Source organism: Chrysochloris asiatica, unplaced genomic scaffold (genome assembly GCF_000296735.1).
Source record: "Chrysochloris asiatica unplaced genomic scaffold, ChrAsi1.0 scaffold00279, whole genome shotgun sequence".
Taxonomy (NCBI): Eukaryota; Metazoa; Chordata; class Mammalia; order Afrosoricida; family Chrysochloridae; genus Chrysochloris; species Chrysochloris asiatica.
Window position 1 is genome coordinate 1,760,965 of NW_006408797.1, and position 12,529 is coordinate 1,773,493.

Consider the following 12,529-nt stretch of genomic DNA (forward strand, 5'->3'; position numbering starts at 1 on the left):
CCATTGCAAAGAGAGGTGACCTAATGGAATGCGGAAATCATCGGACAGCTTCTTTGATATCCCATGCGAATAAAGTTTTACTAAAGGTAATACAGAAATGGCTGCAATCATACACTGACAGAGATCATCCAGAGGTTCAAGCGGGATTCAGAAGAGGCCGTGGAATGAGGGATATCATTGCTGATGCCCAATGGATCTTGGCTGCAAGCAGAGAATATCAGAAAGATATTTACCTGTGCTTTATTGACTACACAAAGGCTTTCAATTGTGTGGATCATGACAGGTTATGGACAACATTGCGAAGTATGAGTATTCTGGAACACTTAATTGTGCTCATGAGAAATCTGTACCTGGACCAAGAGGCAGTTGTTCGAACAGAAAATGGCAACACTGAATGGTTTAAAATTAACAAAGGAGTGTGACAGGGTTGTATTTTTTCATCATACGTATTCAACCTGTATGCTGAGCAAATAATCTGAGAAGCTGGGTTATATAAAGAAAAACATGGCATCAGGATTGGAGGAAGACTCATTAACAACCTGCGATATGTAGATGATACAACCTCACTTGCTGAAAGTGAAGAGGACTTAAAACATTTACTGATGAAGATCAAAGAGCACAGCCATCGGTATGGATTGCATCTCAATGTAAACAAAACAAAAATCCTTACCACTGGACCAATAAACAGCATTCTTATCAATGGAGAAAAGTCAAGAGATCAGAGGACATATTGCATTAGGCAAATCTGCTGCACAGGAACTTTTTAAAGTGTTGAAGAGTAAAGATGTCAGCTTGAGGACTAAGGTGCGCCTGACCCAACCCGTGGTATTTTCAATAACCTCATATGGGTGTGAAAGCTGGACAGTGAATAAGGAAGACCGTAGAAGAATTGACACATTTGAGTTGTGGTGTTGGAGGAGAATATTGAAAGTGCCATGGGCTGCCAAGAGAACCAATAGATCCATTTTGGAAGAAGTGCAGCCAGATTGCTCCTTGGAGGCCAAGATGGCCAAACTTCATCTCTCATACTTTGGACGTATTGTCAGGAGGGAGCAGTTGCTGGAGAAGGACATTATGTTTGGTATGGTGTAGGGTCAGAGAAAAAGAGGAAGACCCCCAACAAGATGGACTGGCCAAGTGGTAGCATCAGTGGACTCAAGCGTGGCAACAGTAGTGAGGTTGGCCCAGGATTTGGCAGTGTTTCATTCTGCTGTGAATAAGATCCCTACGGGTCAGCACCGACTCGATGGCAGCTAACAGCAACAACAAGGGTAGTTGTGGTGTGCCTATCCCTGGTAGCGTAGTGGATTATTAGCTGGGCTGCTATCCGCAAGGCCCACAGTTCGAATCTACCAACCACTCCACAGGAGAAAGATGAGGTTTTCTGCTTCCGTAAAGATTTATAGCCTTGGAAACCCTATACAAGGTCGCTAAGAGTTGGAAATGACTCCACGGTACATAACCACCACCACCGCTATTATGGAGTCCTGCTTTGGCGCTGTGAATTAATGCGCTGGACTGCAAGGTCAGCTTGAACCACAAGGTCGACAGTTCAAGCTACCAACTGCTCCTTGGAAACCCTATACAGGGTCTCTATGACGGCACTCAACAACAACAACAACCTTACAACTCTGATCTTGCCCCTTCAGACTTCTTTTTGTTGCCCAAACTCAAAGGATATTTAAAAGAAACATATTTTGAGTCCTTTGAAGATGTCAAAAGTGCTGTTTTGATGTGGTGCAAATCGAAGCATGCAGAGTTTTGAGGGGTGGATTGTTTAAGAAGCAAACAGAAATAAACTAAACCCACTGCTATCAAATCAATTCTAATTCATAATAGCGTTTCCTAGAATGTAAATCTTTATAGAAGGAAACTGTCTTACCTTTCTCCTATGGAGCGGTTGGTGAGTTTGAACCCCTGGCCTTTTGGTTAGCAGTCCAATGCATAACCCATTGCATCACTGGGCTCCTTGGGAAAGGGTTGCCCCAGCCCACTGTTGCACAGTTGATTCTGACTCATAGTCATCCTCCAGGACAGAGTAGAACTGCTCCCTAGGGTTTCCAAGGCTTAAATCTTGATGAAATACCACCTTCAGAAATGTGTACACTTAGATGGAGGATACAGTAGCTTTACATTTTGACATTTTTGTTTAATAAAGGTTTGTATAATTTTGTAACTGGAACCCTTGTGTGACACTATGGGATAAGCACTGGACTGTTAACCACTAGGTCCGTGGATCAAATCTACCAGCCACTCCTTGGAAACCCTATATAGGGCCACTATGAGTCAGAACAGACTCAATGGCACTTAACAACATGATTTTGTAACAATACTTTGACCTAATCTCATATATAGGGCTGAACCGCAGATGTCGTCATGTATGACTCTTTGAGGTCAAGCTGCTGCCTGTTATCAAACCGGGTATCAGGAGCAACCTGCCAAAAACGTCTCAGGCCTCAAGGCCTCATGTTCTTGTGACAGCAGCGCCACCTGGTGGCCACTCCTGTCCCTTTCCTCACACTGAGGGAGAGTGGGTCCAGGGATCTGGAGGATCTGAAGGACTGCTGCATGGCTTTCACCTCCCCCATTTCTAACGGTGGGACTCTTGGAGACTTTATTCACTTTTCCTCTGAAAGATGCTACTTTTGTTGTATGACGACGAGTTGATTACAGCTCATCATGAGCCTATATGACAGAGTAAAACTGCTCCATAGGGTTTCCTAGGCTTCAATTTTCATGGAGCAGATCACCAACTCTTTTCTTCCATGGAGCTACTGATGTGTTCAAACTGCCAACCTTCTTATTAACAGCTGAGTGCTTCACCATGGCATAGTTCCTCATCTGGAAGGTACAGACCTGTGTCTTGGGGCTGCTGTGGAATTTTAATGAGATGATCTGCTGATTCCTAGGTTCGGCTCCTGCTGGGCAGCTATTTCTAGTTACTTTCTTGAAGCTCCAGGAACATTCCCACAGTCGACCCCTTATTCTGGAGTCTTCCCCACTTCCTACAGGCCCCACGGCCTTGTGTTTTCCTCCCTACTGTAGCCTGGCTCCTGAGTGTGTGTGTGTTCATTCATTTATGCATTCATTCCCTCCGTCATTAATGTGAGCTTCACACAGGCAGGGACACTGCTGGTCTTGTACCCTGCTGATGTATCCTCGGCATCAAGAGCCAAGACTGAGACTTCACATATGGGATTTGAAAAGTTTGTTGAAAAATTCCATTATTTTTTAATTCTAGTTTTTCATGAAGTTTTTAAAGCCCTTTTGTGCGTGCATATACATATTAAATTTTATAAAAATAAAAGCATCATTTTATTAAAATATATAAAATAAATAGAGAGAATGAATGAATATGTGCTACTGGGCCAGGTCAGACTGCGATACAGAGAAAGGTACAACGTAGACCTGCCCTAGAGGAGCTTACAGTTCAGTAGACACAGCGTCTCACAGGAGTGACAGATGGCTAAACATCAGGTGTCTTGTCTGGCCAGGTGACCACATCATGGGAATGGGAACTGATAGGGTAGCCTAAACGGAGGATACCAAGGCCAAGGCAGGATGTGTTGGGGACATGTAGAGCTAGACACAGTTCATTCCCTGTTTGTTGCTGCCCAAATACAAGTCCCGCAAGCCCCCATCATCTCCAGCTATTCCCTGTGGGCCCATTGAGGTCACCCCCCACAGATCTGGGACTCTCAATGTTCCCTTGTCCTTACCCTGGCCCAGACTTCCCCTGGCCCTGTAGACAAAGCAACCCTTATGACCCCACGGAGCACTTATCTTCATGAGGCCTTTGGACCTGCCCTCTGTGTTCCACAATAAGATCACTGTGCTCTTCAGACACATCCTTAGGCTTCTCCAGCCAGAGTGGGGTCACTGAGCAACTGAGGCTGCTCTCAGCTTAAAGAAACACTGGCCTCCCCCAGCCCAGGCCCCACTGCTGCTCAGAGAGAGGCCCAAGAGTCAGCATCTGTCTCCTATATCTGGGCAGTGATGGGAACTAGCATGCTGATAAGAGCCTTAATTTGGAAATACGTCAGTATGCATGGTTGCTCAGGATGCCTGGGAGGATTCCCACACATCTGCGAGTGGGCAGGCTTGCTAGGTGAGGGAAATGTGGAAGGATGCACAAGGGCCAACCTGGGCCCTGGATTCTGAGTCCCTCAGACAATGGAGTCAGGTCAGGGGCACATGTCCACAAGAAGCTCGTGTCCAAATGGGAGTCTTGAGCTGCAGAGCCATGGACATGCTAGCAGAATCCACCCTGGGGTTAGAGTCACCAGTCTTATGCCCCTGGATGGCCAGTCTATGGGGAATGCCCACCAGTTATTACGCTTCGAGTCACACAGCCATAGTCTAAGAATAGGCTTCCTGGGGTCTATCCCTTATGTGATCCCTTTGTTGGGGCTTGGGAATTCTGGGAGCTGTCTTTACTGTAAGGAGTCTGATTTCCAGGGTTCAAAGGTTATCATCCACTTAGGAAGTGGACCCAGCCCCCATGTAAGCACCAATATACTTCATCATTGGAGTTTGTTCTGGAAAGCTAGCACCAACAACTCGATTCTGTGGGAGAGGATGGGTCAGTTGACCTATGAGGTCTGTGGCTGGTTGCTCACCCACTCCAGAGTTATTGCTGCCAGAAACACCATGGGCCAAGGGACTCACTCATGACCCACACCCCAGCACAGCTGAGAACAGGTAGAGTGGTCAAGAAAAAGATTTTCCTCAACACTAGCAAAACAGATGCAGCAATGAACAGAAATCCAGGACACGGTTACCTTTGAAGTAGAAGGAACTCAAATGATCAAAATGGGTTGGAAATATAAATCATTTAAAATGGAAACAGGCAACTCTCTCAACTCCCTCACGTCTGATGACGATATGGACACAAGAACTACACGAGTCATCTTATTTCTAAGCAAGGCGGCTCATGGGACCTGAAGGGCCCTGGAATGCATAGAGCCCATCTTCTCAGCTTAGCCAACTGAGGCCACTTGGGAAGCAGAGAAACAGGGAGAGGTTGAATCCTAGTAGGTGGTCCCATTAGAACCTGAGTGACTATCATGGAAAAGTGTCCCTCCCTTTGGGCAGCAGCAGGGAGACCCCAGGGAAAGACCTGGGCCTGCATTCCATATCTGGGTTTCTTGCAGCTGAACCCATAGAAGTTGGTGCTGCTCAACCCTTCCCCTAACAACATCCAGGCCATAGACTCCAGCCCAGCTTCCTGCCTGGGCCCTTACCCTACCCCCAGTCGTCCCTAGAATGTCTGTCTCTGGAAATTTCTGCTCATGAGGGATCCTTAGATGTATGTAGAATTCATGGAAGACTGTAAGGCAGCTTTTATGAAGTAGGAATATGTCGGGAGAAGAGAGATCTGGGTGCCAGGAGGCAGAAACTGGTGGGGATCCCCTTCAGGTGAACCTGCTTCAGCTGGTGTCCAGTGCTTTTTGCAACCTTTGCCCCAGGGGTCTGACTTGGGTCTCAGGCTGGCCCTTGGTTGGCAGGGCAGAACACCTCGACAGATCACTCACCCTGAGAATGGCACCCTGAGACACAGGAGAGAGGCTTCCCAGAGCAAACATGCCAAGCTCTTAACAAGTAAGTGAACTGCTCCAAGTGTTATAAGACACACTTTTGCATTAAGCTTGGGGGCCTGTCCCTATTACCACCTCCATTCTACCCCATCCTTAACCCTGACACCTCTTCTACTGATCTCCTCTGCAACCTCATGGTCCCGACACTGTCCCCATGTCCCCATTAATCTCAGCCATGATGTTGTCCCCTTCCACACTCTCCCCCCTCCCCACTGACTACAAAGATAATCTGTAACGTAACTTCAAGGCTAATTTTGACTGCATAAATTTAAATTAGCAACAAGCTGGTTCCTATCAGGCAAAGGTCAAATGCACTTCCACTTTGTCGTTGTTGTTAAATGCCATTAAGTCAGTCAGGGTTGTTTCTCCTGCCTCTGAGCCTGCTTGTGGTCTCGGATGCTTTGGCGCTTTCTCAGCTCTAAGTGTGGTAAAGCACTTATCCATGTCCATGGACAACTTTTTACTGTGTCTGGGAGGTTCTCATGTTCCAAAGAAGGCACCTTTCTCTGGGCTCTTGTCAACTAGGAATCTCTAAAAAGCCTTGGTTCCAGCTGTTTATATAGACCATTTCTTATCAAGAAGGAACCTCCCTACCTAGACAAATCCCAGCCCAAGCAATACACTATGCTGGATCTCAGCCCAACCAGCTGCCTAGGTGATATCTTTCAACTCAGGTCTTATCAATTACCGGCCCCTGGTGGTCAAAAGTAACAAACCACCACAGATTGTTTACAGTTTACGTAGGAAATGTCAATCAACACAGGAAATCCCCTCCCCAGTTGTTTTCTCCACATCTCCAAGGCAAAAGGGACACATAAGAGAACCAGCTGCATCCTACTGACCCAGTGATTTCTTTCTAACATGCTCACGAGGCCCTGGACATGTCATTAATCCTGTTCATGGTCAATAGATAGGAAACTAGGAGACAAGAAGGCTCTTGGGAGCCCCAAACCCCTTTGAATGTTCCAGACTCAGCTGAAATTAAGACTCTTGGTTCCTTTTGGCCCAGGTGAGATAACCCAGTACCTTGAAGATGTTTGGAGATCAGCAGGGAAATACAAAGGGCAAGCCACTCCCACATCTTGTAAATGGTGATGGATTGAGTTCCTGGATGTCATAAAAATATTGACAGAATCCTCTTCCTTCACTTCGTGGAGTGCCCTGGCTCACAGGGCCCAGTGCATGGTCATCTTGTTCTAAGGTCTTACTTCCCAGAGTTCCCTTTGTGAAGCCTCTTCCATTGAAGCCTCACCTACCGTTATCTGTGCACTTGCAAGCCCTTCCAACATCTCTTCCCTCCGGGGAACCCAATGGAGTCTCCTCAGAACACCCAAGCTGGGAAAGGATCCTAGAAAACTTCTGATCTGGACCCTTTTGGGTTGGATAACTCAAATGGCAACCTGCCTTCTTGGAATTGGTGAAGGAGAAACAAAGCAAGAACAAAACACAAATCAATATTTCAATAAATTATCCTGCCACAACAGCAGAATCTTTTGGCTGCCAAGAGAGTGGCTAGGCACCTTCGAGGAACCAATAGAAACCCAGCATCTGGGATGAGTAAGGTGATTGTCCATTGTTGGGTCCAGTCTGGAAATAAATGAAGGAGGGGCTGTTTACCTGAGGGCTGGCCTTTGATCTGGTGAGCTAGGGAATGAACTTGGCCTCTTTTGTCTTATTTCTTTCTTTTTAAAATTTGAGCCACATTTACTATTGTTGTTGTTGTTGTTAAGTGCCATGGAGTCAGTTCCAACTCATAGCGACCCTGTACAGGGTTTCCAAGGCTGTAAATCTTTACGGGAGCAGAATGCCTCATCTTTCTCCCACGGAACAGCTGGTAGTTTTGAACTGCTGACCTTGTGGTTCGCAGCCTGTTTTGCAACCACTACGCTACCAGAGCTCCTTATGTAAGTTTATTTTCTTCAGCCTCGGAAACCCTGTGCGGGGTCACTATGAGTTGAAACCGACTCCACGGTACTTAACAACAACAAAGCTTAGTTTTAAAACTCAGATTTTAAGTGTCTCCTGGCATCTCTCAGCCTCTGTCTTGCAGTGGGCTGGTGCTGAGGGGAAACTGCCTTCTCTGCTGTGCATGGGGTGCCCAGGTTACTGTTGTGTTCACCACTCCTTCTTGCTTCGCTTTCCCAAAATAGGGAAATACTTCTCTGTACCCTTGTCCCTTCACAACTGGGAAAATAAACAACTTACTCTTCTTACAGCCAACCTGACTCACTGATTTACCTTACCTACTTTATACCTTTTGGCATTTGAGTTTGCAACACCCTCGTAGTACTTCCCTCAAGCCCACCCTCTGAGGAAGGTGGGAATTTTCACCCTGTTCCAGCCTGGCTCCTGCCTTTGGCTCTGTCCTACCTTTGGCCTGACCCCTGCTATCTGGCCCTGATGCTGGGGTATGTCTTTCTGGTGGAATTAGCTTTAAAAATGAATTTCTTGTGGTAAAAGTATATTTAACAAAATATTTTGTTAAAGTATATTTAACAAAACATTTGCACATAATCAGTGGCTTTGATTATGTTCAACTCATTGTGTGACCATCAGCTCTATCTGATTCCGAAACATTCCACCACCACTAACAGAAACTCAGTAACCCCTATGCAATGACTCCCTTTTCCCTCCCTCCTAGCCCTGGTAACCACTAAAACATTTGGACTCTGGACATTTATTTATTCTAGATAGTTCATGAAAGTAGAGTCATATAGTAATTATTCTCTGGTGACTGACTTATTTCATTCAGCATGTTGTCTTCAAAGCTTGTGTATGTTGTGGTACATATCAGAACTTCATTTATCTTTATGAATGAGTAGTAGTTTCATTTTAAGTATATACAGAGTAGTATTTCATTGTAATTGTATATATGCATTGTTGTTGTTTTTGTTAAATGCCGTAGAGTCGGTTCCAACCCATAGCGACCCTGTATAGGGTTTCTGAGGAGCAGCCGGTGAGCTCGAACCACCAATCTCACAGTTCAAACGGCTCTGCAGTCTGGCGCATTAACCCACAGCGCCACACCAGGACTCATTACATTGTGTTTATTCATTCGTCTGATGAAGGACATTTAGACTGTTTCCACCTTTTGACCCTTGTGAGTAGTGCTATAATAAACATTTGTGTCCCTGCTTTGAATTATTTTGGGTATAGACCTAGGAGTGGAATTGCTGAGTCCTAGGTTGGTGGTTCAAGCTCACCAGCTGCTCCTTGGAAACACTATACAGGGTCACTATGGGTCGGAATCGACTCAACAGCACTTAACAACAGTACAACAATGGTTGGTTTGAACTGCAAGGTTGGTCATTGAAACTCAGCAGCCACTCCTCAGAAACCCTATACAGGGTAGCTGTGAATTAGAACTGACTTGATGGCACTTAACAACAACAACAACGAGGTTGATCCCTGTTAAATTTTTTGATGAATCACCAAACTGTTTCCCTAGTGGGACTCTTCACTCCTCTTTAAAGACCTGTCCAGAGCTCTTCTCCCACTTGTATGAGACAGACCAGCTGTCCCATGGGTATTAGCCACCATCTTTTATCTTCCGGCTGATCTTTATATGGTTCCTTTGCAATATTTGCTTTAGTTTTCCACCCCTTGTATTGTTTTCTGTAAATATCTTCAGAAAAGGAACAGCATAAGTTATTCCTGTCTTCTCTGGGCTTGAATAGCATATTGGGATTTCTATCTTGGGCCCTCTGTGAGCTTTAGGGGTGGGGTCTATGTTGTATTTACCTCTTGTCCTGGGACCTGCACAGAATAGGTGCCTATTATACCTAGAGAGAGACCTGAGTGGATCACTGAAAATGAGGTGAGGTAAATGGACCATTTGATTTCTTAGATGATTTCAGACTTTTGTATCTACACATGTCTTGATCTTGAATGCAAACTTATGTAGATGCGTGTTACTGAGGGATTTTTTTCTTCCGTAAGAATGGAGCCAAGGGGAAGGTAGATCAGACTCTAATGGATGAAAATGGTTAATACTGTGGCTGGCTCTGGTAGCGTAGTGGTTACGGATCAGGCTGTGAACCTTAAGGTCAGCAGTTCGAAACTACCAGCTGCTCCACGGGAGAAAGATGAGGCTTTCTGCTCCCGTAAAGATTTACAGCCTCGGAAAATCTGTACAGGGTCACTATGAGTCGGAACCGACTCGAAGGCACTTAACAACAACAACAATATTCAACCTCAACTGGCCCACCAGATGCTAGCCCCCTCTTCTACTTCTCTCCACTCCTCTGCAGTCCATGAGTCTCATCGAGATTGGGAACCCATCCCAGAGCCTAGAGAATGTCTGCCGCTGGGCTTACCTCCAGCAGAAACCAGACACAGACCACGATGAATACCACGACCACGCCATCTTCCTCACCCGACAGGACTTCGGGCCTTCAGGCATGCAAGGTGAGCATCACTCCTGCAGGGGGCCAGAGACAAGATTAGGATTACCATTAGCCTGAGAGGGTTTCTGAGGCAGCCTTTGTTCCAACCTGGGTGGAATTGCAGGTCAGGGAGGGGCCTTGGTTCCTTTTCAGCTGCTCATCATAGTGAGAATCTGGGTAAGTGTTAGTGAACCAGCTCCAGAAAACCACTAGGACATCTGCCATTGTCTCCAAGAAACAACACCAAAGACAGATGGGGAAGGTGGGAAGGGGATGAATCACAGAGGCTGGGGTTGCTAGCCACAAGGCCAGGTGGAGTCTGTAACTGGGTTGCTTGATGTCTGTTTCTCCCAGTTTTTAGAACACAAATTTGGAAACATTTTAAATTTTGGAGATTTTACATAAAAAGTCAAACTGTAAAAAACTGACAAATCTAAAAGAAGAAACTGACAAATCCTCAATCATAGTTGCAGATTTTAACACACCTCTCTTAGTAGCTGATAGATTTAAAAATCAATAAATATTTGAAGATTCTAACAATACTACTAAGCAAACTGGCCTAACTGATACATATACAGGGGCAAGTCAAAAATTATCTGCACTTTGGCTATAGAATTTATTTTAATCAACTCTTAGAAAATATTTCATTTAAAAATATATTCAACTTGCTTTTCAATACACTTTGTCCATCTGTAAACAAGATTTTGTATTCCCTTATTAAAATTGTTTTAGGCTGAGCTGTGAGCCACGAATGCACCACTGTCTTAACTTCTTCATCAAAAGTGAATCTTTGTCCTTGAAGGGCTCCTTTCAGGGGACCAAACAGGTGAAAGTCCAATGAAACAAAATCAGGACTATAGGGAAGATGCTTTAAAATGTCAAAATTAAGTTTTTGCAGAGTGTCAACAGTATGGGCAGAGGTGTGTGGACGTGCATTGTCATCTAAGATCACAATGCCCTTAGATAGCAGTCCACTGCATTTAATCTGAAGTTTAGGCTTCAACTCTTCAGTGAGCAACTCATTGTACTGAGCATTGTTGATTGTGAAACCTTTTTTATGATAATATTCCAATACTGGCCCTTGAAAGTTCCAGAACACTGCAAGCATGAATTTTCCAGATGATTGACAGTAGAACTTCTTGGTGGTCAGTGATTGAGGATGTTTCCATTCCATACTCTGCTGTTTACTCTCAGGCTCATAGTGATGAATCCATGTCTCATCACTAATAATAATTTTTTTAAAGAAACTTTTACCTTCCTTTGAGTACTGGTCCAAATTTTGTTGCAGATATTCAAACGCTTCTGTTTATGCTTTTCCATGAGTTGTTTCAGTACCCATCTCACACAAACTTTTGAAAACCCAAGTCTGTGATTTGCCACATAATCAGTGGATTCGTCTATTCGACAGAATCATTTCACGTGCGTGCTCAGTATCGTTATTGGACGTGGACGTGGAGAGGTGTTTTAATATAATCAGAGTGCAGATAATTTTTGACTCATACTCATAGAATATTATACAAATAATTTAAGAATGCACATTTTATAAGTACACATAGAAAATATATCAAAACACACTACTCTTTTTTTTTGTCAAGTGCCATCAAATCGATTGTGACTCCTAGTGATCCTGTGTGGAGTTTCCAAGAAGCTGCTGGTGGGTTTGAACTGCCAACCTTGTGGTTATCCTATAGTGCCACACCAGGACTCCTCTTAACCATAGTAAAAGTCTCAATAAAATTTAAAAAATTGAATTTAAGAAAAAGAAACAAAAATGTAAGTTTCAAAAAGGAAGAAACCAAACTCTTATGTGCTTATGTACTAGAAAATCCAAAAGAACATAAAAATAAATTATTAGAAATACTAAGTAATTTGATCAAGGTTGCTGTTGTTGTTAAGTGCTGTCGAGTCGGTTCCAATCCTTAACGACCCTGTATAGGGTTTCCAAGGAGCTGCTGGTGAGCTTGAACCACTGACCTTGCAGTTCAAACGACTTTGTAGTCTGAAGTATTAGCCCACAGCGCCACACCAGGACTCTGCTGATCAAGGTTGCTGAACGTAAATTCAATACGCCAAAATCAATAGTTTTTCTATATTCTAGCCACAAAAACTGAACATTAAAATTCAGAACTGCTTATAAAAAAATTTAGCGAGGGTTGCTATGAGTCAGAATTGAGGGATTAAAGCTGAGTAGTTCCTGGGTGATACAAACAATTTAAATTGGAAACCTCAGCCATTGACAACCCTATGGAGCACAGTTCTATTCTGAATCACACAGGGATGCCATGAATTGCAGTCAACTCTATGAAAACTGGTTATTATTGTTATGTTCAAGTCAACATACACCCACTCAGCATATACACTTGTAAGCGTCTATATACGAGGCATGTGCATCAAAAGAATTGCCTGTTGGTACTATTTGTAATAACTCCTAACCAGGAAATAACTTAAACCCATCAACAGGAGAGTCGATAAATAAATTGTCATCTACTCATCAGCAATAAATAGAACCATACAACTACACACCACAAAATGGACAAATCTCACATA

The 12,529-nt window shown here is 44.2% G+C and overlaps 1 protein-coding gene across 1 annotated transcript in view; it reads left to right on the forward strand.

The window, feature by feature from the left end:
* ADAMTS2 (ADAM metallopeptidase with thrombospondin type 1 motif, 2) overlaps positions 1-12,529 on the forward strand; it is a 363,960-nt gene that overhangs the window by 261,538 nt on the left and 89,893 nt on the right. The window contains exon 6 of the mRNA XM_006874455.1: positions 9,848-10,004. Within this exon, the coding sequence (XP_006874517.1) occupies positions 9,848-10,004 (157 nt within the window). The remainder of the gene's footprint in view (positions 1-9,847; positions 10,005-12,529) is intronic.